The sequence below is a fragment of the Octopus sinensis genome, linkage group LG4 (assembly GCF_006345805.1).
Source record: "Octopus sinensis linkage group LG4, ASM634580v1, whole genome shotgun sequence".
NCBI classification, from domain to species: Eukaryota; Metazoa; Mollusca; class Cephalopoda; order Octopoda; family Octopodidae; genus Octopus; species Octopus sinensis.
The window spans coordinates 10,872,388-10,900,175 of record NC_043000.1 but is presented as its reverse complement, the minus strand read 5'-3'; the positions used below and the strand labels follow the sequence as shown (position 1 = coordinate 10,900,175).

Genomic DNA, 27,788 nt, shown 5'->3' with positions numbered 1-27,788 from the left:
AGCCTTTGATGAAGTAGATAGAGCATCACAGCGGGTAGAAGACAACTGGACGTTTCTAAGGGACAACCTGCTGAGAGCCACTGACCAGATCTGTGGCTGGTGCAAAGTCCCCTCTCGACCTAGAATAACGTGGTGGTGGAACAATGTTGTAGACAGGGCTATTAGAGAAAAGAGACAGGCTTGGAAGGACTGGAAAAATGGGGGTAGCAAGGAATTGTATCAGACTGCCAAAAGAGAAGCTAGGAGAGGTTTATTTAGCCAGAGGGGAAGCAGATAAGAAAAAATTTGCCAATGTTCTGCGCCGTGAGGACCAAAGACTGGAGGTGTTTCGCGTTGCAAGACAGTGTGTGAGAGAGAATCGTGATGTGGTAGGAGAGAAGTGTGTTCGGATGGAAGATGGTTCACTTGCGCTAAATGAGGATGCAAAGAGAGAGGTTTGGAGACGCCACTATGAAATGTTGCTGAATAAAGAAAATGAATGGGATAAAGAGAGTCTGCCGAATGTTGACCCAACAGAGGGGTCAGCTATCCGAGTTGATATTTCCTTGGTAGTTAAGGCAATTAGAAGCATGAAGACAGGGAAAGCCCCAGGCCCATCAGGAATCCCTGCAGAGATGCTCAAAATGTCTGGTAGTGTCAGCTATAGCCTAGTCACCCGTATAGTTAATCAGGTGATACACGAAGGAGCCATACCCAATGACTGGTGTAGCAGCATAATAGTCAACTGCTACAAAGGTAAAGGTGACGCCCTAGATACAAATAATTACAGAGGTATCAAGCTGTTGGATCAGGTGATGAAGGTTACGGAGAGGGTCATAGCCCAACTAATTAGAGAGAGAGTTAGTTTAGATGAGATGCAGTTTGGGTTCGTGCCAGGGAAAAGTACCACTGATGCTATATTCCTGGTAAGGCAGCTGCAGGAGAAATACCTAGCCAAAGATAAGCCCCTGTACCTGGCTTTTGTTGACATGGAGAAAGCCTTCGACAGGGTCCCCCGATCCCTTATCTGGTGGTCAATGAGGAAACTAGGGATAGATGAATGGTTAGTGAGAGCTGTGCGAGCCATGTACAGGGACACTGCTAGTAAGGTGAGGGTTGGCAACAAGTACAGTGAAGAATTCCAGGTAGAGGTAGGGGTCCACCAAGGCTCAGTCCTCAGCCCCCTCCTATTTATCATAGTCCTCCAGGCAATAACGGAGGAATTCAAGACAAGATGCCCTTGGGAGCTCCTCTATGCTGATGACCTTGCTCTAATTGCTGAGTCACTATCAGAACTGGAGGAGAAGTTTCAGGTGTGGAAACAAGGATTAGAATCGAAGGGCCTTAGAGTCAATCTAGCTAAAACCAAAGTCGTAATCAGTAGGAAGGTAGACAAATCATAAACGCCTTCAGGTAGATGGCCCTGCTCGATCTGTAGAAAAGGTGTAGGTAGAAACTCTATAAGATGCACCAAGTGTAAGCTATGGACACATAAGATGTGCAGCAATGTCAAAGGAAGGCTAACTAGGAAAATAGTTTTTATCTGTGGCAGATGCTCAGGAACAATAAACACTGAAAATGCTCTGAGACCAACTTCCGTCACTTTCCAGGGAGAAAAACTAGAAGTAGTTGATAGCTTCTGTTACCTAGGTGACCAAGTCAGCAGCGGGGGCAGGTGTGCTGAAAGTGTAACTGCTAGAGTAAGAATAGCTTGGGCAAAGTTCAGAGAGCTCTTACCTCTGCTGGTGACAAAAGGCCTCTCGCACAGAGTAAAAGGCAGACTGTATGATGCATGTGTACGAACAGCCATGCTACATGGCAGTGAAACATGGGCCGTGACTGCTGAGGATATGCGTAAGCTCACAAGAAATGAAGCCAGTATGCTCCAATGGATGTGTAATGTCAGTACTCATACTCGACAGAGTGTAAGTACCTTGAGAGAAAAGCTGGACCTAAGAAGCATCAGTTGTGGTGTGCAAGAGAGACGTTTGCGCTGGTATGGGCATGTGGTGAGAATGGATGAAGATAGTTGTGTGAAAAAGTGCCACACCCTAGCGGTTGAGGGAACCTGTGGAAGAGGCAGACCCAGGAAAACCTAGGACGAGGTGGTGAAGCACAACCTTTGAACTTTAGGTCTCACTGAGGAAATGACTAGAGACCGAGACCTCTGGAAGTATGCTGTGCGCGAGAAGACCCGGCAGGACAAGTGAGACCATAACCCGTTTCCTTCTACATGGGATGGAGCCAGCCTACGTATGCATACCTTCCCTTCTTGGGACACAAAACTCTACTTGTGAAGACCTGTTGAGGCAAGTGAGGATCAGAATTGAAATCAATCAATGGAAATTGCAGCTGAGTTACCAGTGCCGGTGGCACGTAAGAGAACCATCTGTTTGTGACCGTTGCCAGCGCCGCCCCGACTGGCCTCGTGCCGATGGCACGTAAAGAACACTATCCGTTCGTGTCCATTGCCAGCCTCGCCTGGCCCCCATGCCGGTGGCACGTAAAAGCACCATCCGTTTGTGTCCATTGCCAGCCTCGCCTGGCCCCTGTGCCGGTGGCACATAGAAGAAGCATCTGTTCGTGTCCGTTGCCAGCCTCGCCTGGCCCCCGTGCCGGTGGCACATAAAAGCACCATCCGTTCATGGCCGTTTGCCAGCTCTGTCTGGCACCTGTGCAGGTGGCACGTAAAAAGCACCCACTACACTCACGGAGTGGTTGGCGTTAGGAAGGGCATCCAGCCATAGAAACACTGCCAGATCTGACTGGGCCTGATGAAGCCTTCCAGCTTCACAGACCCCAGTTGAACCGTCCAACCCATGCTAGCATGGAAAGCGGACGCTAAATGATGATGATACACATATATATGCATATATATATATATATATATATATATACACACATATATATATATATATACACATATATACACATATATATATATATACACATATATATACATATATATATACATATATATACACACATATATATATACATATATATATACATATATATATATATATACATGTATATATAAATATATATATATATATATAAATACATATATATATGTGTGTGTGTGTGTATGTTTGTGTGTCTGTGTTTGTCCCCCCCCCCCCATTGCTTGATAACTGATGGTGGTGTGTTTACGTCCCTGTAACTTAGCGGTTCAGCAAAAGAGACTGATAGAATAAGTACTAGGCTTACAAAGAATAAGTCCTGGGGTCGATTTACTCGACTAAAGGTGATGCTCTAGCATGGCCACTGTCAAATGACTGAAACAAGTAAAAGAGTAAAGAGTATATGGAATATTAAGTGTGCTTCAAATGAAATTTTGAAGAAATTTAATGAACCAACAAAACTAAAGACAAAATTCAGGGAAAAAGTGAAATTTTTAAACTAACAAATTATACATTTCTTTTTTTTTATCATCATCATCATCATCATCATCATTTAGCGTCCGTTTCCATGCTAGCATGGGTTGGACGGTTCAACTGAGGTCTGTGAAGCTGGAAGGCTTCATCAGGCCCAGTCAGATCTGGCAGTGTTTCTACGGCTGGATGCCCTTCCTAACGCCAACCACTCCGTGAGTGTAGTGGGTGCTTTTTACGTGCCACCTGCACAGGTGCCAGACAGAGCTGGCAAACGGCCACGAACGGATGGTGCTTTTACGTGTCACCGGCACGGGGCCAGGCGAGGCTGGCAACGGACACGAACGGATGGTGCTTTTACGTGCCACCAACATGGGGGCCAGACAGAGCTGGCAAACGGCCACGAAACGGATGGTGCTTTTACGTGTCACCGGCACGGGGGCCAGGCGAGGCTGGCAACGGGCACGAACGGATGATGCTTTTACATGCCACCGACATGGGGGCCAGACAGGGCTGGCAAACAGCCACGAACAGATGGTGCTTTTACGTGTCACCGGCACGGGGGCCAGGCGAGGCTGGCAACGGACACAACGGATGGTGCTTTTACATGTCACCGACATGGGGGCCAGACAGGGCTGGCAAACGGCCACGAACGGATGGTGCTTTTACATGTCACCGGCACGGGGGCCAGACAGAGCTGGCAAACGGCCACCAACGGATGGTGCTTTTACGTGTCACCGGCACGGGGGCCAGACAGAGCTGGCAAACGGCCACAAACGGATGGTACTTTTACGTGTCACCGGCACGGGGGCCAGCCCAGGCTGGCAACGAACACGAACGGATGGTGCTTTTACGTGCCACCTACACGGGGGCCAGACAGGGCTGGCGAACGGCTACGAACGGATGGTACTTTTACGTGTCACCTGCACGGGGTCCCTGATGTTGATCGACCTCAATTTGGTTTGATCTTGATTTTGACTGTTCTCACTGGTCTTGCCGGGTTTTCTCACGCACAGCATACCTCCAAAGGTCTCAGTCACTGGTCATTTCCTTGGTGAGACCTAAAGTTCGAAGGTCGTGCTTCACCGCCTCGACCCAGGTTTTCCTGGGTCTACCTCTTCCACAGGTCCCCTCAACTGCCAGGGTGTGGCACTTTCGCACACAACTATCTTCAGCCATTCTCATCACATGACCATACCAGCGCATACGTCTCTCTTGCACACAACAACTGATACTTCTTAGGTTCAACTTTTCTCTCAAGGTACTTACACTCTGTCGATTATGAACACTGACGTTACACATCCATCGGAGCATACTAGCTTCATTTCTTGCGAGCTTACGCAAATCCTCAGCAGTCACAGCCCAAGTTTCACTACCATGTAGCATGGCTGTGTACGTACACATGCATCATACAGTCTGCCTTTTACTTTGAGCGAGAGGCCTTTTGTCACCAGCAGAGGTAAGAGCTCTCTAAACTTTGCCCAGGCTATTCTTACTCTAGCAGTTATACTCTCAGCGCACCCGCCCCCGCTACTGACTTGGTCACCTAGGTAACGGAAACTATCAACTACTTCTAGCTTTTCTCCCTGGAAAGTGACGGAAGTTGGTCTCAGAGCATCTTCAGTGTTAATTGTTCCTGAGCATCTGCCACATACAAAAACCATCTTCCTAGTTAGCCTTCCTTTTACATTGCTGCACCTCTTATGTGTCCATAGCTTACACTTGGTGCATCTTATAGAGTTTCTACCTACACCTTTTCTACAGATCGAGCAGGGCCATCTACCTGAAGGCGTTTGTGATTGGTCTACCTTCCTACTTATTAGGACTTTGGTTTTGGCTAGGTTGATTCTAAGGCCCTTCGATTCTAAACCTTGTTTCCATACCTGAAACTTCTCCTCTAGTTCTGATAGAGACTCAGCAATTAGAGCAAGGTCATCAGCATAGAGGAGCTCCCAGGGGCATCCTGTCTTGAATTCCTCCGTTATTGCCTGGAGGACTATGATAAATAGGAGGGGACTGAGGACTGAACCTTGGTGGACCCCAACCTCTACCCTGAATTCTTCACTGTACTCGGTGCCAACCCTCACCTTACTAGCAGCGTCTCTGTACATGGCTTGTACAGCTTTCACTAACCATTCATCTATCCCTAGTTTCCTCATTGACCACCAGATGAGGGATCGGGGGACCCTGTCGAAGGCTTTCTCCATATCAACAAAAGCCAGGTATAGGGGCTTGTCTTTGGCTAGGTATTTCTCCTGCAGCTGTCTTACCATGAAAATAGCATCAGTAGTACTTTTCCCTGGCACGAACCCAAACTGCATCTGATCTAAACTAACTTCTCTCTAATTAGTTGGGCTATAACCCTCTCCGTAACCTTCATTACCTGATCCAGCAGCTTGATACCCCTGTAGCTATTTGTATCTAGGGCGTCACCTTTACCTTTGTAGCAGCTAACTATTATGCTGCTACACCAGTCATTGGGAATGACTCCTTCGTGTATCACCTGGTTAACTATACGGGTGACTAGGCTATAGCCGACACTACCAGATATTTTGAGCATCTCTGCAGTGATTCCTGATGGGCCTGGGGCTTTCCCTGTTTTCATGCTTTTAATTGCCTTATCTACTAAGGAACTGTCAACTCAGATTGCTGGTCCCTCTGTTGGGTCAACATTCGGCAGACTCTCTTTATCCCATTCATTTTCCTCATTCAGCAACCTTTCATAGTGGCTTCTCCAAACCTCTCTCTTTGCATCCTCATTTATTTATTTAAAATAGATTGCTTGCCCAAAATGTTATTACAACCTGTAAAATAAAGCACACACACTTACACACAGACTCTAGGTATTGTAGGAAACGGTGCAAGTTTTTGTATTGGTCACTGTTATGAAATATAAGCAAGACTTAGTTTTGTGGATGTGTAGGACACACCCACAAAACTTTAAGTCATATGGAGCTGAGTCAAACTGTATTTAAATTGGGCAAGTGTCTTCTACTATAGCCTTGTGAGTGGATTGGTAGACAGAAACTGAAAGAAGTCTGTCATGTGTGGTTTGTGTGTCTGTGTTTGTCCCCGTACCATTGTTTGACAACTGATGCTGGTGTGTTTATGTCCCCGTAACTTAGCAGTTCGACAAAAGAGACTGATAGCATTAGTACTAAGCTTACAGAGAATAAGTCCTGGGGTCGATTTGTTTGACTAAAGGTGGTGCTCCAGCATGGCCTCAGTCAAAAGACTGAAACAAATAACAGAATAAAAGAATATATATATCTGACTCATACACTGTTCACTTCCCAGACATTTGTACATTATTGCATATGCTTTATATGCACTTTTGACAAGTTGTAGTGCACCTGAGCACTGTATACAATAATTTCATTATTATTATTATATAATCCATTCCAGAGCCTTGTTCATTACATGAGTAATTAAAATGCATATAGACAGGTTTATCCATTCCAAGCCACACTCAAACTCCACATAAAGTTGTAAAATGATGTTTTATTTGTCCATCCATTCATAGCAAAGACATAAGTATAATGTATATGTGTGTGTTTGTTTCTCTTTGTCTTGCTGCTGTCAATCCTTGGTTATGATTTTAGCAAAAAAATATGTGAAGTATTCAGACGCAGATCAGACCTTGAAGAAAGAAAGTCACTAAGTCACTGAAAAGGGTGCAAACAGCGAGAAAAGAACTTTGACTAACAAACAATTGATTAGTTAGTTTATTAGATAGCTAATCAACTGACTAACAATAAAGAAGTGGAATTGAACCTGTGCATGTGTTGTTATTATTGATGCAATGACTCTCCCAAGATGCAACAAAATTTGTTTCAACTCATGAATTCATATGAAGAATTTGGCAAACCAAATACAAAATGAAGAGAGAAATATTGTTTTCTATATAAATATATGAAAAGTTGCAAGCTACATGGAATGTGTGCATGGACATTAACAAACCTCTTGTACTTGCTCTCCCAACCATTTATATGCATGCATTGTCAACCCATGCTTTGTTCAAATTTCTGTTCTCTAAGTGAATAGATTTTCAGTTAATTGCATGTGTGCAGTCTGTTTGCACACATTGATCAAATTTTAGTTTGTTATGCAAGTTGAATTTTCTTCAGAAAAACACCAATCATTATTTGAATTGTTCACTCAGAGAACTGTTTGTTTATAGGTTTGTTCCTTCTTGAGCCATGCCTGGCTCTTAAGGGCCGGTTTCCTTGGCGTATATGTTCCCCACCTAGATGGACGCCGGTCCATCGCAGGTGAGCTACAAGATGCAGGAGGAAAGAGTGAGAGAAAGTTGTAACGAAAGAGTCAGCAGAAGTTCGCCATTACCTTCTGCAAGAGCCGTGTGGAGCTTAGGTATTTCGCTCATAAACACACACATCGCCCGGTCTGAGATTCGAACCCATGATCCCTCGACCGCAAGACCACTGCTCAAACCACTAGGCCATGTGCCTCTACTATTTGTATAAAGGTACCCTACTATAATGTATTGGTAATAATGAAAATATTAGTCTAGTAATGTTTCATTTTCTGAAAATCTGAAATGCTGTTTCGATATAATTTCAAATGCAAACCAAAATATTTATACTTATATATAAGTGTGCTTTCTCATCATTTGAACTGAAAATATTTCTAGAAAGTAAGAATATTCACACTTGTTTCACATCCTTTCCTCCATGCTTTCTCTTTCCTTTCATTTTCCTTTATGGAGTTGCATACTAGAAGCCTTTTTCAGACATTTCCAGGGTGACTCTCACACAGACTTACTGCATGTGTGTGTGTGTGTGTATGCATGTATGTATGTGTATTGTATGTATGTATGCATGCATGCATGTGTGTATGTACACAACTCAAAGTGGTATAAGTTGAGATCTGCCTGTTTTTATTAAATATATGATTGTAACATTGTTTACACGTTTAATATGTTTTATGTAGACTGAGAAATTGTGTTGTTTGGTAACAGGTTAGACAAACTTCGGCACCATCTGATGCCATTGTACAGTTTTGATCCAGCTGCTGTAGATGAAGACCAAGATTGGGAATGTGAATTATTAGATGGAGATAAAGAACAACATGTTGCCCTGAGATCTGAGGTTAGTATTTTTTATTACAATATTCCATTGCTTCATTTTCTTTATTACAAAAATTGCCTGTAGTGTTAGCCTTTATGACTATATATATATATATTATATATATATATCATCATCATCATCGTTTAACGTCCGCTATCCATGCTAGCATGGGTTGGACGGTTCAACTGGGGTCTGGCAAGCCCGAAGGCTGCACCAGGCCAGTCAGATCTGGCAGTGTTTCTACAGCTGGATGCCCTTCCTAACGCCAACCACTCCGAGAGTGTAGTGGGTGATTTTATGTGCCACCGACACAGGTGCCAGACGAGGCTGGCAGACGGCCACGCTCGGATGGTGTTTTTTATGTGTCACCGACACAGGTGCCAGACGGGGCTGGCGGACGGCCACGCTCGGATGGTGTTTGTTACGTGCCCTCAGCACGGAGGCCAGTCATTGCGGTACTGGCTACGATCACGTTCGGATGGTTTTCTTATGTGCCACCGGCACTGGTACCACAAGGATACAAATTCCATTGATGTTCATCTATTTTGATTTGGTTCGATTTGATTTGATTTGATTCGATTCGATTCTCACTTGCCTCAACAGGTCTTCACAAGTGTCACAAGAAGGAAGGTATGCACAGGTGGACTGACTACGTCCCAGGTAGGGGCCACGGATTATGGCTTCACTAGTCTTGCCGGGTCTTCTCACGCACAGCATACTTCCATAGGTCTCGGTCTCTAGTCATTTCCATGGTGAGACCTAACGTCCGAAGGTCGTGCTTCACCACTTCGTCCCAGGTTTTCCTGGGTCTACCTCTTCCACGGGTTCCCTCAACTGCTAGGGATTGGCACTTTCTCACACACCTATCTTCATCCATTCTCGCCACATGACCATACCAGCGCAATCGTCTCTCTTGCACACAACAACTGATGCTTCTTAGGTACAACATTTCTCTCAAGGTACTAACGCTCTGTCGAGTAAGTACACTGACATTACACATCCATCAGAGCATACTGGCTTCGTTCCTCACAAGCTTACGCATGTCCTCAGCAGTCACGGCCCATGTTTCACTGCCATGTAGCATAGCTGTTCGTACACATGCATCATACAGTCTGCCTTTTACTCTGAGCGAGAGGCCTTTAGTCACCAGCAGAGGTAAGAGCTCCCTAAACTTTGCCCAGGCTATTCTTATTCTAGCAGTTACACTTTCAGCGCACCCGCCCCCACTACTGACTTGGTCACCTAGATAGCGGAAGCTATCAGCTACTTCTAGTTTTTCCCCCCGGAAAGTGACGGAAGTTGTTTTCTGCAGATTTTCGGAGGTCAATGCTCCCGAGCATCTGCCACATACAAAAACTATCTTCCCAGTTAGCCTACCTTTGACATTGCTGCACCTCTTATGTGTCCATAGCTTACACTGGGTACATCTTATAGAGTTTCTACCTACACCTTTTCTACAGATCGAGCAGGGCCATCTTCCTGAGGATATTTGTGGATTTTCTAACTTTCTACTTATTAGTACTTTGGTTTTAGCTAGGTTGACTCTAAGGCCCCTCGATTCTAAACCCTCCTTCCACACCTGGAACTTCTCCTCCAGTTCTGATAGTGACTCAGCGATTAGAGCGAGGTCGTCAGCATAGAGGAGCTCCCAGGGGCAACCTGTCTTGAATTCCTCCACAATTGCCTGGAGGACTATGATAAATAGGAGGGGGCTGAGTACTGAACCCTGGTGGACCCCAACCTCTACCTGGAATTCTTCTGTGTACATGCTGCCAACTCTAACCTTACTTACGGCATCTCTGTACATGGCTTGCACAGCCCTCACCAGCCATTCATCTATCCCTAGTTTCCTCATTGACCACCAGATGAGGGAACGGGGGACCCTATCAAAGGCTTTCTCCATGTCAACGAAAGCCAGGTACAGGGGCTTATCTTTGGCTAGGTATTTCTCCTGCAGCTGCCTTACCAGGAATATAGCATCAGTGGTGCTTTTCCCTGGGACAAACCCAAACTGCATCTCATCTAAACTAACTCTCTCTCTAATTAGTTGGGCTATGACTCTCTCCGTAACCTTATATATATATATATATAAAAGAGAACAGCTGAATTCAATTCGTCCCCAGTCGAAAGACGCCTGTTGTTATGTCCTGTTATTATTATTATTATTATTGTTTTTTTTATTGTATTTTTGTATTTATATTCATGTAACGTCGCCTGTTTTTCCGTCCTTGTTTCATACACATTCGATGCTTTTTACCAAGGAATCTAATGCTCTTAGCTTAGTTTTTCCTTGGGGCTGGCCAGATTGGAGCAATCTCAAGATTAATCAGCCGAAATTGTGAGGATGATCCGGTTCTTGACTGAAGATAAAAGGCTTTGAATGACCCATCCGTGTTTTTTTGTATCGTCTATCTGGATGTTTTGTGTTCTTGTACCATTTTGTATTTTATTTTATATATAGGCGTAGGAGTGGCTGTGTGGTAAGTAGCTTGCTTACCAACCACATGGTCCCGGGTTCAGTCCCACTGCGTGGCACCTTGGGCAAGTGTCTTCTACTATAGCCTCGGGCCGACCAAAGCCTTGTGAGTGAATTTGGTAGACGGAAACTGAAAGAAGCCTGTTGTATATATGTATATATATATATGTGTGTGTGTGTGTTTGTGAGTCTGTGTTTGTCCTCCCAACATCGCTTGACAACCGATGCTGGTGTGTGTTTACGTCCCCGTAACTTAGCGGTTCGGCAAAAGAGACCGATAGAATAAGTACTAGGCTTCCAAAGAATAAGTCCTGGGGTCGATTTGCCCGACTAAAAAAAAAAGGCGGTGCTCCAGTATGGCCGCAGTCAAATGACTGAAACAAGTAAAAGAGTAAAAGAGTGTATATATATATATATATATATATATATATATATATATATATATATATATGTGGCTAGGTCTGCACATTTTCCATTTATCTTATCATTGTTTCAGTGGTTCGTGTCTTTGTTCTACCTTGTTTTTGTTGCACTTTCAATCAGAATACATTGGTAAATAATAAACATGGCTGTGTGGTTAAGACACTCAATTGGTAACCACATGGCTTTGGGTTCAGTCTCATGATTCTGGGTGGAACATCCCAACCATTAAGTCACATGCCTTCATACTTCATCTTCAAATAGATAGTAAACCTATACAAAGCTCAAGTGAGACCCACATGGGTCAGAAAAATAAATCTGATAGAGTACTGTGTGTATGATTAAAGAGTACACAAAAGATATAGTTAGTTCTAATGGTTTGATCTGGAGGAAGAGGTTTGTACTCAAGGCCTTTGAAGAGCTTACAAGACTGAGATTGACAAAGTTGATGCTGTTCTTGATTAACTACTGGACGTCAGTTGCAGGTAAAGTATGGGCAAAAAAGGGAATCTCAGAAGGAGCGTGTTGTGGGGAAGAAGGATTGGAAAAGTCAATAGTGTATGGCCTATAAACTTGACATATCTTGACAAAAACAGTTTCCAACATGACATTCCTCAACAAAAGCTAGACTGATATATTAAAACTGCTTTCTGCAGATAAGGATAATGAAATTTTGAGGGAGTATATCTGATTTCCACAGTAAAAGGGTTGATATATGTAATGATGGGTATATTTTGTATTGGAGTTATTTGTGTGATGTTATGTGATGTGGTGTGATTATAGCAATACTGAGAAGTGACTTGAGACAGTTAATCCCAATGTGCATTGTGATGGGTGTATATTTTATGTTGAGAATGGTTCTTTGATATGACATTTGAATTTTAGTATTTAAATATTAATAACAATCTATTAAGCATCATTGGAAGATGTAATGATGGTTACTGTCCTTCATCAAAGAATTGCTGGATTTAAAAGATGGGGCGAATTAGCATATTATTTCATAGGAGTGCAAGAGGCTGGTTGTCTTTGATAAGAAGGAGTATTGAATTATGGAATGTGACAGATATTTTGAAAACTCCAGAATTTCTGTAATGAGAAAGGTTTGTAAGACTCAGATCCTTAACATTCTGGACATATCCAGAGGAAAGAAATTTGGACAAGAGATTTGCATAATATAGTTTATCAAAACATTTGCTTATAATTACATGCTGCAATTAATTGAGGTACATGTAATGAAAAATATGGTTGGAAATAATTGAGTAAAACAGAGACAGGATAGTAACTTGTAAGTTGTGGATATTTTTGTTTTACTTTTTTACTCATCTATCCAAGAGAAATATTACATCATATTTCCAATAATGCTGAAAGTGTGCATTCATTTATCCTTAAATTTACTAATATTGATTTTTATATTCAATATTTGATTTTTGTTCTATACAAAATCCTTCCAATTAGAAGCTCTCTCTGTGAGTAATATTTCTATGACTGTCGTTTATCACTCAACAATAAGCTAACAGTTATAAAAACAAAAGGAGTGAGCAACTTTCTCTTTATTAACTCAGAACTGTTTTTTACAAAATCTAAAAATATTTCTGTACTGTCTCCAGCCAAGCAATATCTCTGACACTATTCTTAGATTGAATGAAAAGGCTGTATCTATGTACTATCTTTTGCTATAATTTAAGTTTCTGTTTGGCTAAAATAGCAAAAGAAGCAGCTTTGGACTTTATTATTGAATAATGTTAAAGAAGGAGTGGCTGTGTGGTAAGTAGCTTGCTTACCAACCATATGGTTCCAGGTTCAGTCCCACTGCGTAGCACCTTGGGCAAGTGTCTTCTACTATAGCCTCAGGCTGAAAGAAGCCCGTCATATATATATATATATACATATATGTGTGTGTGTGTGTATATCTATGTGTGTGTGTTTGTGTGTCAGTGTTTGTCCTCCCCCTAACATTGCTTGACTACCGATGCTGGTGTGTTTATGTCCCCGTAACTTAGCAGTTCAGCAAAAGAGACCGATAGAATAAGTACTAGGCTTACAAAGAATAAGTCCTGGAGTCAACTTTGCTCGATTAAAGGTGGTGCTCCAGCATGGCCGCAATCAAATGACTGAAACAAGTAAAAGAGTAAGGAGGTGTTTCATTACAGTTTCCTTCACCAATAACTATTTGAAGGTTCAATTTCTGAATATAGTGAGCCCTGTATGAAGCTGAGCATCAACTGTATTTATTTACTAATTTATTTTATCTATATCATTTAAAACGACCCCTATTTTATGGTTGGATATGATATTTGTAGAAAGATCTTTTTAATTACATTTTGATTTCTTCTTTGTTTTTAAAATAACTATAAACATATTCCTTGCAATAATTTTAACCAAAATTCAAATCCTCAAACAATAATTATTTTGTGTCTACACAATTCTCATCATGTGAAAATTTTAGTTTTCTGTATTTTCCTATTTTGATGCAGAAATCTATCACAGAGAATGTGTTTAACATTCCAAAATCTAAACTGTAATAAACTATTCTTTATCTCTTCCATTTAGCGCTGTGAGTCTTATAAAAGCCTTCTGCAATGTTCGCATGGTAGCATGCTGACGTGAATACTTTCATATCTGCTGCTGCTGCCGCTAGTACTTCCTTCCTGGTCCCAAGGTAGGTTCACTGGGGTCACTTTCTTCATCCCAATCACATTCCTCCACCTCCTCCTCATTGCAGTAACTGGTAATAATAATGATGATAATAATAATAATAATAATTATAATAATTATGATGATGATGATAATGATAATGATGTTGTTACACATGCTAATAATTAATGTCATTCTATATATAAAATGACATGGGTCATACTTGAACATTAGTATGTCAATGTCCCTGACATTATTTCTTTGTTAATGACTTCATTATCAGTTTAGCTAATTACTACAAGACAATCACAGCTAATTTTTTATTTTAGAATTTGAAGCCCTTTAGCAAACTTCAACAGATTTCTTGGTTAGGATGTATTCATAGAACAAATTAACTCTTAAGATAGAAGTCCCTATAAAAAAAGGACCCCACTATATTTATATATTCATAACCAAGAATCGCATTTAACTATGAGAAAAAATATTTCCAACCAAAGTTACTAATTGATTATTATTTTGTGGTCCTTTTCTCTAGTACCTGTACAAATTGTCTCTACTTGTATGTCCATTGTTCTTTAATGTAACTCTACTAACACCAATGACTTGCAGGTATGAGGTATTGGGTTGTCCAGAAAGTTCATGCCGATTTATAGTAGCTTACCTTTCGACTTATTTTAGAACATGGTTGAGTCTATAAAGTAGGATTTGACTACACCTCCATTTAGAGCACAGTTTAAGCTATCTTTTCGTGGAAGAAGGTTTATGTTCCTATAACTTGTGTTAATTCTGTAACCCTTTAAAATGGAAGATAAGAAAGTTCATTTTTGGCACCTGATGCTTTGGGAACCAGACAAAAATTGCTGCAGCTCGGCTGGGATGTGCTACCCCACCTTCCATATTCACCAGATATTGCTCCTTCAGATTTCCACTTATTCAGGTCTCTGCAGAATAGTCTTAATGGTAAAAATTTCAATTCCGTGGATGAGGTAAAAAGATACCTTGAGGAATTCTTTGCCATGAAACCACCTCAATTCTGGGAAGAGGGTATTTTCAAGTTAAAGGAAAGATGGAGACGCATTGTGCAACAAAATATTTCTATTTGGTTGATTAAAAATGTAATGGCAAGTATTTATTGACCTTTTCCTTTCCTTTAAAAATCAGCACAAACTTTCCGGACAACCCAATATTTTGTTATGCAATGATAATATTCTAGAAAGTATATTAAATGTTTTTATAAGTAAGCACCACATTCTATTGCATTAGCAGTGTTCTTTTACATTACTTGTTAAGATTATTTCTACAGATATTCATAGAAATTATAGCCAGCCCTGATTTTAGTTACAGCATTTCATTTACGAGAGGTCAGATGTAAACAATGAGATCAAAGATGAGAAAAGTATAATGGGTGTATATACCATATTTTGAGGCTTTTTGCCCTTTCATCAGCACCCATTCAACCCTTTAATCATCCTTAAACACAGTGCTTAAATAGCCACTGTATACAGCAGTGTTTGGTTATTGGATGTACCAATTTTACATACTAAATATCCAACTCATGCCAGCATTGAACATTGATGTTAAATGATGAGAGAGAGAGAGAGGGGTGAGAATATTTTACATGTTACCAACACAGGTGCCTTTCACATCATCTTTAATGTCTACTTTTCCGTGCTTCCATAGATCAGATGGAATTTGTTGTGGCAAATTTGCTACAGCTGGGATGCCCTTCTTGTCACCAACTTCCACCTGTTTCCAAGTAAGGTTGTATTTCCCCATAGCTGGATGTGTTTTCAGGGATAACTGGAAACTAGGAACACTGCTTGTATGATGGTGATGCTCATTTATAACCATGTGATGTCTTAACAAAGACATTTGCGCACACACACATATGGTGGATTTATTTCAGTTTCCTTCCACCAAAACCACTCAAAAGGCTTTCTTTGACTCAAGGCTTTAGTAGAAGACACTTGCTCATGGGACCATATTGTAGGACTGAGCCCTAAACCATGTGCTTGAGAAGCAAACTTCTTAACCACACACTATGCCTGCACCTAGCCATCCCTATGTAGATTAAAACCGTTTTCTTTCAGATTTGGAATTTTGATTAAAATTATTGCAAGGAACATTTGTATTAAAATCTTTGTAAAGACCATATTTATAGTTATTTTGAAAGTAAAGGAGAAACTGAAATAAGATAAAACAGTTTTCTTTTTTTTTCTTCTTGAAGTCACATGTCCCATTTGTAATTCTATAAAGTGACCGGAATCTTAAAAGTGTTAATATTCTTCAGCTCATGTTTGCTTCTTTAAACCCTTAGCACTTGGATTACTCAAATGTAATGCTTATTTCTTCACAATGTTTTGAGTTAATAATGCATTATCTCATAGCTTCCAGACTTTTGATGATAGAATTGTTTGTTTTTAGTATGACATTGTAGGGTAAGTGTACAAGGCTGGATCTAGTTGGTTTGAATATAAAACAGGTAGAATATCTGGCCTAGATATGGCCAGTTTAACCCTTTAGCATTCAGATTACTCTGTCAAATATAATGCTTTTTCATTCACATTGTTTTGAATTAATCCTGCATTATCTTGTAGCTCTGAGAATTTGATGATGTGATGGTTTATTTTGAGGATGTCATGGTAGGATATGAGTGAGAGGCCAGATTTAGATGGTTTGAACATAAAAGAAGTAGAAAATTGGGGCCAGATATGGCCGGTTTAAATGCTAAAGAGTTAACCATTTAGCATTCGTTTTACTCTGTCAAATGTAATGCTTATTTCTTCACATTGCTTTGAATTAATCATGGATTATCTCATATCTTTGAGATTTCGATGTCTTTTATCTTTTATTTGTTTCGCTCATCAGACTGTAGCCATGCTGGGGCACCGTGTTGAAGACTTTTAGTTGAACGAATCAATCCCAGTACTTATTTTTCTTCTTTTTAACTTTGCTACTTATTCTTATTTCTTTACTACCCACAAGGGGCTACACACAGAGGGGACAAACAAGGACAGACAAATGGATTAAGTCGATTATATCGACCCCAGTGCATAACTGGTACTTAATTTATCGACCCCGAAAGGATGAAAGGCAAAGTTGACCTTGGTGGAATTTGAACTCAGAACGTAGCGGCAGATGAAATATTGCTAAGCATTTCGCCCAGCGTGCTAACATTTCTGCCAGCTCGCCACCTTAACTTTGGTACTTATTTTACCAGTCTCTTTCGCAAAACCACTAAGTTATGGGGATGTAAACACATCAACACTAATTGTCAAGTGGTGATGAGGGACAAATACAGAAACACACACGCACATAGATTTATACATACACAATGGACTTCTTTCAGGTTCCCTCTACCAAATCGACTCACAAGGTTTTGGTCATCCCAAGACTATAGTAGAAGACACTTACCCAAGGTGTCACACAGTGGGACAGATCCCAGAACCATGTGGTTAGGAAGCAACAAACTTCTTATCACACAGCCACACCAGTGTGATTATTTTGGGGGTGATATTGAAAGATAGATGTGTGAGGCTGGATATGGCCAGTTTAAATAGTAAAGGGTTAAAATGGACTTGAGTGAACCTTCAGTTAAATTTGTTTCTGCTTAAGAATAATTCATACTCAAATTTATAAATGTTTGACAATTTAGGGTGAAGTTTTATCATGAACTGTTGTGTCTGGGGAGAGTCATTTTCTTTTTGTGCCTTATAATGTAACACACTCACCGGTAAAATTTCCAATTATTTCTTATTTTTATTTTCCTAAAATTTTCGTTGCATCTTGCAACCTTTTCATGAAACCCTGCGCCTCTGAATTTTTTTTTTTTTTTTCGATTTGGTCTGGAGAAAAGGGCTATGATTATGTATAACTTGGCAGACTTTTGACAACTGAGGAGTTGAATTGGTTAAAAAGGATATCTATACAGTTCAAGGAAGGTATTAAGGAGCCAAGCCATTTGACATTTTGATAAAGATGGTGTCACTAGGTAATTTCTGTCTGTCATCATATTGTCACGCCACATCTTGTACATTTCATATACATCTCTCCTGTGATAATTGCTAGAGATGATGAATACTGGGAAAGACCTAATAAAACCAATACCTGTTTGAAGGGATTGTCTCCACTTTAACTTGACAAGATTTTATTAACATGTAGGCGCAGGAGTGGCTGTGTGGTAAGTAGCTTGCTTACCTACTACATGGTTCTGGGTTCATTCCCACTGCATGGCACCATGGGCAAGTGTCTTCTACTATAGCCTCGGGCCGACCAAAGCCTTGTGAGTGGATTTGGTAGACGGAAACTGAAAGAAGCCTGTCGTATATATGTGTGTGTATATATATATATATATATATATGTATGTATGTGTGTGTCTGTGTTTGTCCCCTCAACATCGCTTGACAACCGATGGTGATGTGTTTATGTCCCTGTAACTTAGCGGTTTGGCAATCAGTCCTGGGGTCGATTTGCTCGACTAAAGGCGGTGCTCTAGCATGGCCGCAGTCAAATGACTGAAACAAGTAAAAGAGTAAAGAGTATTAATCATTAAGCCTGTATTTCCCTCTCCTTTATTTTTTACATGTGCATTTATTTTTTTACACTCATTCAACTATTACTTTGTGTGGATAGTGTCCCTAATTAATTTGCCTCAGTAATTTTGAGAAAATGACTTCACTGATGTTGTAATTAAAAAGAATGGTCATATCATCTGGTGCACTGGGGACATGTAAAGAACCTTGTATTTGAGTTACTCCAAAGTTCTAAATTCATCTTCAACCTCTCCTTTTTGAGTAAACTGTATTCCAATATTTTGTAAGGTTTTCAATTTCTTCTGTCAGGTTGGAGGTGGGGTCTGAAACGACCACAATTGCACTCTCTCATCCTACCCTGACTAATTAACAATTTTTTAATTCTTACTTTGATAATAATTTTTTTTTTTTTTTTTTCCAGAGCCCAAGTTTCCGACATGCACCCAAGCTGAAATTTTCTACAGATCATTCTGAACTGTAAGGATATTTCCCTCTGGAAGCTTATTGTCTTACAAATCCAGAATCACCAACTTCCTTCCTCTGTTGTGTCAGCTCAAGTATTCTCCAGTATGTCTTCTGCTTTTGGCATCATTCTCCAGCACAATATTGTTGACAAAAGTTCATTCTCTGAAAAGGAAATAGAGAGAAAAAGAGGACATATAAAACATGTTATAACCATTTTTGTTAACAAAAGTTAATGTTTTGTTGTTTTTTTGTTATTATATTCATTTATTATTTTTTAGCTCTGAATTTGTTTATAGAGATATCATCACCAGCACTCATTTTTTTTTTTGTTCTCTCTCTCTCTCAAAATATTTGGATAAATTTCTCCAAAGCAAAAAGCAAGATGTCTATATCTAGATAATTGTTTTTCTAACACCTATTTTAACAAGTTCATTTCTGTTGGATAATTCAGCATAATTTAGAATTTTGAAGGTAGTGAAGCATTTCAAGGTATTTTATTTCTCTTGTTTCATACTTGAGCTTTGATTGACAAATACAAAGATTATTATAAACGCTGTATGAATGGATCTTTGAGGGAAATCAATGTATTGCTATTCTAACTTTATTCTTAACAAAACTGAAGTCTCAAAAATATAATTATTCAATGTATTTTTCTCAAAAAAATTTTTTTTTTAATATCTTTAGATCTATCTCTGGTGTTTAAAACCCATAAAGAGCCACTGAGGTTTTCATGCAGCTGCTTGTTTCTATCTTATTTGTTCTTTGACTAAGCTACTTCAGTAAGCTTCTTTTGAAAAATCCAAAGTTGCATCCTCAAGGTTAATCAAAGAAAAGACTCAAGTTTTGTAATCAAAGACAACCAGCTTGTTATATTTTACCAATATCCAACAAGAACTCTTCTCCAAATCTTCTTGAAACTTTGTCTCTCTGTAGTATTTAGAATGTTTCTTGATAACATCTTTTAGTCCATATGTTTGAATCCCTTGCTTTTATCATGCATATCTCTAGACACTTACCATCAGTTTACTTTTTAAACTTGCCAACAATTTCAGTTAGGGTATACTTCTCTTTGATTCCCTCAATCTTAACTATTTAGTAAGTCTGAACATCAAATACATATATATATATATTTTTTAACTCTATAACACTTCTTTACCAATAATGGTGGAATTGTTTCCAAATGACAAACCTTCCAGTTTTCTCTCTTGCAAAGTTTCAGTGCTGAAGATAACCTTTCAAAACCTAGTCTTTTGTTTTTTGTGTTATTTATCCCAAGTGTATCACAAACACTTAAATTTTTCTTGTTTTAAATCATCATTAAAATGCATATTTTGTTAATTAATTACTATTCTTAAGAAAATGACAGAATATTTACCAAAAATTCTAGTATGTATATTTATCCATTTTCAGTTAGAAAATGTTATTTGTTAATACCAATATTCTAGGCACTTCTGCACATGTGTCAGTGCTGTGTTGCTGTTTCAAGTGCAGTTTCCGTAACTCTTAAATTTGGGTGCTCTCTTTTGCCCACACAAAAACACATGTAAACACATGTATACACTTACACACTTCTACATGGTCAAGCTTATAACTCCAGTCCACCCATGACCATATTTCTAAGTGCCTAATCCAATGTTTTGCTCAATATTTGTTGCTGGTTTTAAAAATTAAAGGCAACCCCAATGTTGCTAAAAATTCTCCTTATTTCCTCTTCTAGCTTTATAATATCTGATCCTTGCTTTAAATCAATTGACCATTTTTACCTTCTCCTCTCCTCCCTTATGACATCATGTGGCTACAGTGACCTTGCTACTTCCCATTCTCAATACTCAGTAATATTGCTGATAATCATACAATTGTTGTAATAGTTTGGGCTTGGTAACAGACCTTTACAGTTCATATAATGTTGTGACTATGATGCTGGCCTCTAATTCCTATGAAATAAGAACCATACTTTGATAAATGTGACCATTCATTCAACGTTTCTTCTTTGTCTAAATATATTTCCATTATGACTCCACCATTGCATGACTTTTTTTGAGTGATCTTTGACTTCAGTCTTTTAAAGAATATGAATTCTGACATTATTTGACCCACTTCATTAACAATATTTACTCTAATTAAGACAGCTGACAGAATTGTCAGCATGTCAGACAAATTTCTACCAGCTTAACATTGTAATTCCACCAAAGTTGATTTTGCCTTTCATCCTTTTGGGGTCAATAAAATAAGAGCCAATTGATATGATCAACTAGCCCCCTCCCCTCAAAATATCAGGCCTTGTGCCTAAAAGTATTTATTCTCATTTCTCTAAACTTCAGACATTTTTATCATCTAAGAACTACTAACGGATGGGGTTAAATCAATATAATTATTTACTTCATTAGTGTTACAAAAGTATGAAGTAATATGTAAAGTTTTGTGCCCCATTTTATTCTTGAAGGGCAACATGAATAGCAAAAAATATTATGTAAATGGAAATTTGTTTAGGAATAGCAACCTAATTATATGTGTACATAAGTGGAATGAGGAGCTTTATAATTATCAGAGTAGGCATCATGGCTGAAAACGTATATCATGGAGGTTAGGTGGATGGAATGGGACACAATGTGAGATATGTGAATGAATATTTTACATTGCAATGTTCAGCTTGGCTGATCATGAATAACGACCATAATAGTGGTAACAGACAATTAGGTAATGACATCAACAGCTACCAATATTAGACGATTTATATATTTTAATGTGGTTGTGTAATATTGGTCGTGTTTAAAAAATGTTACTAAAATTATGAAATTATCATAACAGCAGCTTGTTCTTCTCTTGGCGAAATTGAGATTATGTTTAGTTGAATTGAAAAAAATTCATCAATGCTATGATGGACCGTGAAGTCTGGTGTAGCATAGTAAATTCCATTGTCTCGACCACGGTCGAACAATGATGATGATTAGTTGAATTTGAAAGGAATATTTCATGTGTGTGTGTGTGTGTGATTAAATAGATAAATACATACACATTAAACGTAAAATAGTTATCCAAATTCCTATGGATATCTTCTTCTTCTTCTCTTCTTCTTCTTCTTCTTCAGGTAGTCTTATATAAGAACATAATTCACTAGAACTTGTGAAAATCTTTCTTTGAATGACAGAGAAATCTCCCTTTAATCACATCCTATCAAATGATTAGAGGAAGACTTCTCAAATGACAACATAAAGGCTTTCACATTGGCTCAGTGATATTTAGCATTTTGATATATAAGTCAATATATTCTATATAATTTATTATCAAGATATACATCTTGGTATCTAATATGTTTTAAATGCAATTAGATTTGGAATTTTTAGTTTTGTCCTTTTTTTTTTAGTGAAATATATAGTTTCTGTTTTATTAGATTTGAAGAAGACCTGTTGGTGCAAATATTTTTTAAAGTTTTAGTTGCATTCATGTGTTGTCTTCTTTTTAAATCTGTTTTAGGTTTTGTTTTTTGTTTTTTCAATTAATTCCTAATTGATTAATCTGTGTATGTGCACATCTGGTAGCACACGATAACATTATGCAAATATCATTGGTGAATTTAAAAGCAAAAAGTTCAAGTCATTTCTGATAAGTGTAAAATGTAGAATACACACAACTGTGTGGCGGAGAAGTTTCTTTTGCAAATATCAAAAAAAAAAAAAAAAAAAAACACACACACATCTCAAAGCTTAACCCTTTAGCATTTAATCCAGCCATATCTGGCCCAAATAGTCTACTTGTTTTTTGTTGAAACTGACTAGCTCCATCCTCTAACACCTATCCAACATTTGTCATTCTAAACATAAGATCTGAAAGCTACAAGATAATGAAATGATTAATTCAAAATGATATAAATAAATAGTGCTGAAAGATTAAAGGCTTTCAAGAACATGAGGCATGAGGATCTGGGCCAGACTATTGAAAAACTCTGTGAATACATTTGAAGTTTAATATTACGAGCTGGCAGAAACATTAGCATGCCAGGCGAAATGCTTAGCAGTATTTCGTCTGTTTTTACATTCTGAGTTCAAATTCTGCCGAGGTCGACTTTGCCTTTCATCCTTTCAGAGTCAATAAATTAAGTACCAGTTGTGTACTGGAGTCGATCTAATCAACTGACCCCCTCCCCCAAAATTTCAGGCCTTGTGCCTAGAGTAGAAAAGAATGAATATTATGATTCAATAGAGTTATATGTTGTTTAAGGTACTATGGTACCATTCTTTTGGTACTATGAAACACCATATTTTATGGAGTCATATCTCATTCTTGATATTATCAGATGCTTTTTTTTCTGTTAACTGATAAGAATATTAGAAGGCTACTACAAACCTTAATAACCAGATCAACCACTGGCAGAGTGTGTGTGTGTGTGTCACGCCTTCATTATCATTATCTTTTAATCTCTATCTTCCATGCTGGCAGGAGGTGAACAGTTCAACAGGATCTGATGGTTCAGAGGACTGTGTCCTGCTCTAATGTTTGTTTCAGTATGGTTCCTGTGGCTTGATGCCCTTCCTAATGTCAACCCTTTTTTTTTTTTTTTTAACCTTTTGTGGCACCAACACTAATGAGGTTGTCAGGTTGCTCGCAAGACTAAGATCTCTCTTCAACTCTGTGGTATTATGATAGAGTAGGGAGCAACTTTATGCTAGGTGTTGAGAGGTTAAAGTATGAACGATGGGGCTGGAACAGATTTCTTGTTGTTGAGGAGATACATGGCCAGTCACATTATACAAGAATGGGCGTGAGTAACTGGATTGGAGCTGGAAAGAGAAATAAAGATAATGGTGACACTATCAGCATGAACCCTTAAGTTACAAGGTGAATAGAAGCAAGTAGATACAAAACAACTTGAATGGGGAATGAGTAAGCATTGCAAGAGTGTATGAAAAAAGTGAGGGATAGTTAGGGATGAGGTTTGGCACAAGGGTGAATATAATGAATGATGAGCAAGAGTTGAGGGCTGGTCGGTGTGAAAGGAGGGGGAAAGTAGGTGATAGCTGTAGAGATTGAGTATGTTTAAGGGCTGGATGTAGTGAAAGGTGAACAAGAGTGGAAGGGTGAACAATAATGCATAAGTTGGGAGAGTAGGTGATGACTGCCATATGAATATGAAATTTATTTGATATGAATACAAATGAGTAACCCATACTAGCAATGAAAAACAAATTTAAAATAACGGTAATAGTATCACTGTAGAATTTCCATTATGATTCCCTTATTTAATGACTTCTCAAGTGACCATTGACCACAGTCTGTTAGAGGTGGTACTCAGTCAGTATAACTATGACGATGATGATAGTATCACTTTAGACAAAATGGAACGGTTGCTAAAATTTGGCATGCCTTAGGATTAAATAGTTGGTCTTCTATAAAAGAAAACTTCAGTCTTAGAATTACAGTTTGTTTGAAGCATAAAGTAAAGTCCTCATCCTTCATGAGCTTTGGAAACATAATCTACCCACAAAGCATTTTTTTTAACTATAAAGAAAGACGATATGTACCAGCTATATATTAAAAGCTAATAAAACCAATTGAAAGAGAAGTCGCATGTCTTATATACACAGCAATTACTAGTCTGCTTTATAAATCATTAGCAACTGTTTGCAAATGTTTTACATACACATATATAAAAATATTAATGTGCATATATTCTCAGGTCAAATAATCCAGTCAGTATTACACACTTGAATATATGAATGTTTCACTCTATATGTAAAACATTACTTTCATGTAGATATAACTAGAGAACAAAGTTGTGTTGGGTTCAAATTAAATCATTGTCTCCTGTTTCATTTATCAATGAATGTAAAGTAATTTTAGTTGATTAGTATCTGCTCTTTTCAAATGTTAGTATTGTATACTAGTTACTTGGTGACACCAATTGTTAGCTACAGTTAATTTGCTAAATTTTATCTCGTTTTCTTCCTTATTAATATTCTGTTATATATATAATATATATGTGTATATGTTTAAACATGTATGTATATATATATATATATATATATATGTATGTGTGTGTGTGTATACATATATACATGTATGTATGTGTATGAATGTATATATGCATATATATGTGTGTGTGTATATGTATATACATGTATGTATAGCCACTATACCTTTTTCTCTTTTCTCTCCCTGTTTACTTCTGTGTTCCTTTCTGTCGAAGAGCATAGGCTCAGAATGTAAAAGACTTCATTAGTGTTAAATTAATACATCTGTTTGTTGTTTACACACCCATCTTCATCATTTGTTTTTTTGTAAATTCTCACTATATATATATACACACACAAATATGTGTATATATGCATGTATGAATATATTTGTATGCATATATATATACATGTGTGAGTAATTATTTTTGCTTAAAGCCAAAACAATGCATGTTATAAAAATTGGACATCAAATGATGATGAGGTCAATGGCTTGTAGTTTCACCTGATATTTCAATGTTTCAGAGTTTGGATCACTTCTTCAGGAAATCTTCAGAGACATGATGCTGTGAAGAAATGGTCCTAACTCCAAAATATTCAAACAGCAGGTCAAAGTACAAACCACTAACCTGTCTTTTTGATTTTTTATAACTTACATTGTTTTGACTTTAAACAAAATTATTTAAAAACACCACACACACACACACACACACACACACAAAACATATTTATTCGTTTAATGTCTATTTTATCCATGTTAGCATGGGTTGGATGGAGACAATTTGAGGCAGCATTTTATATGGTCAGATGCCTTTCCTGATGCTAACCCTTACCTATTAGGTAAGGATTTTTATTCAACTGGCCTTCAAAAGCACAAAGCTACAGTCATGTCAACATTTGCCACACACACACACACAAACACAAACACACATATGATGGGCTTCCAAACAGTTTCCCTTTCCTTGTTCCACAAGGGTTAGCCTGGGGTTATAGTAGCAGACACTTGCTAGCTAGCTGTCAACCACTTAAGTAACTCTTAAGTCTTCTTTTTAAGTTGTAGGCTATTGCAAATATAACTTGCATGATTTTAAAATTTTATTTTAAAGTATCTTATGCATTCATTGTTGTAGATTTTAAAATCTATAAGAAAGTATGTTATGCTTTCTCATAGACTGGCTTTTGTATGGCTCGCCTCATTCCACACTTTTGTGAGATTTTTTTGTGTGACCATTGACAACAATGACACCTTGTGTGTTTGTCTCACCACATACTTTCTCTCATAACCTAGAATACAGGCTTACAAAATCAAACACAGCTAAGTTAAAGTGAAGTGAATTTTCCTTTATTATTTCCCTCTTTGTGACAGTTCATCTCATTTTCGCATGCAGTAACATTTGGTCCTCAAATGAAACAACTCAAAATTATTGCTCATCTCTAATTTGTTCTATTCTTCTTCTTACCAACATGTAGCCATGTGTTTGCTACAGCCAATTTGGTGATAGCTTTATCTGTGTGTAATCATATTTTTGCTTTATAATGGGTTAGACATTTGTCTCTATTACCACTATTGATAATATTTTACATTCATTTTTGCTTGACTTTGAATATTTTAGCTTTGTAGGATTGATAAAGCTATAGGATCTTCTACCACCACAACTACTCTAATCATGATTAACAAACACAAAAAAAAACAATAATTTGAAATATTTCAACATAAATTTTTGTTTCATTTTCTTATTTCTCCATTTATATATGGTAGCTGCCATAGTGCAATCTTTGTATCGTCTATTATGATACCTGAACACCAAGTCAGAATTAGTGGTAGGTATCTAAATCTGTCCTAACTAGTCACATTTTAACATAGACAACAGAGGAAACTAAAATTGCACTGAGAACTAAGCTAACATTACTTTGACATTTCTACATGTGAGGATGTTTCTAGTGGACTTACTTATCTTGACACAGGTTTTCACATCTCTTTAACCAACTAAATTAGATTTTATTTACCATAAATCCTCAAGTATAATCCACATTTTCCCCAAAAATTTAAAGGTCAAAATCCCTCATGCGTACTATATACGAGGTTAAAAATGAAAAATATTTTCTAAGCAATGTCCGAGTCTCTATTTGCTGTCCGGCAATCTTTATTCAGACACATTTTGTGATGTCGGCAGCAAAAATACCTTAAGCTAAGCCTGAAAGCAATGAAGTCATAAAAGAATCATCCATAACTTGCAGTAAGCAGCATTTATTAAACGTTATTACTGCTATTTCTGCAAACAAAATGCATAAAAATGCTACACGTTTGCATTGTTATGTATACAATAATAATAAAGGACGTTACCGTATACAGTTTTACAAACCAAGGACGTTATATAGACCTTCTTGACTCAAGTTAGAGTAGGGGTGCATATTATACACAAAGTTTAGGTTTTTTCAGAGGTACAGACCCCTAAAAATACCCTGCGTATTATACTCAAGGGCAGACTATACTCAAAGATTTACGGTAATTTTAGAGGTGTAATAGTCAATTCTTGGTATGAAAGCTTAATATGATCTTCCTACTTTTTCTAGAACAGCTGGTCAGAATAGTTGCTTTTACATTCCAAAACTCAAGCACATACTATCAGTTTGCAAAGTCATTACAGTGTTAGACAACGAGTCTTGTGCTGTGGGTCCTGACTCTAACCATTTCATGTTTAAACTCTTTAGAGTCAACTTCGTTTTATACCTCTCCAAGATTAATAAAATAAAGTACCAGTCAAGTACTGGGATCAATGTAATTGACTACTTCCCTTTCCATAAATGTTGGGCCTCGTGCCTGTGTTAGAAATTATTAGCAAAGTGGATTGGCAGAACATTTAAAGAAAACT

General features: G+C 38.2%; 1 protein-coding gene across 4 annotated transcripts in view; it reads left to right on the top strand.

The window, feature by feature from the left end:
• LOC115211062 (uncharacterized protein C3orf18-like) overlaps positions 1 to 22,630 on the top strand; it is a 52,542-nt gene extending 29,912 nt beyond the window's left edge. For 2 of the 4 annotated variants that reach the window (XM_036501756.1, XM_036501757.1), the window contains 2 exons: positions 8,332 to 8,461; positions 18,924 to 19,181. In XM_036501756.1, coding sequence (XP_036357649.1) covers positions 8,332 to 8,461; positions 18,924 to 18,983 — 190 coding nt within the window. In that variant the 3' untranslated portion in view covers positions 18,984 to 19,181. Of the gene's footprint in view, positions 1 to 8,331; positions 8,462 to 13,886; positions 13,996 to 18,923; positions 21,815 to 21,918 lie in introns of those variants that run through there. The other 2 variants (XR_004998618.1, XR_003881462.2) reach the window with 2 other exon arrangements.
• Positions 22,631 to 27,788: the final 5,158 nt, after the last annotated feature.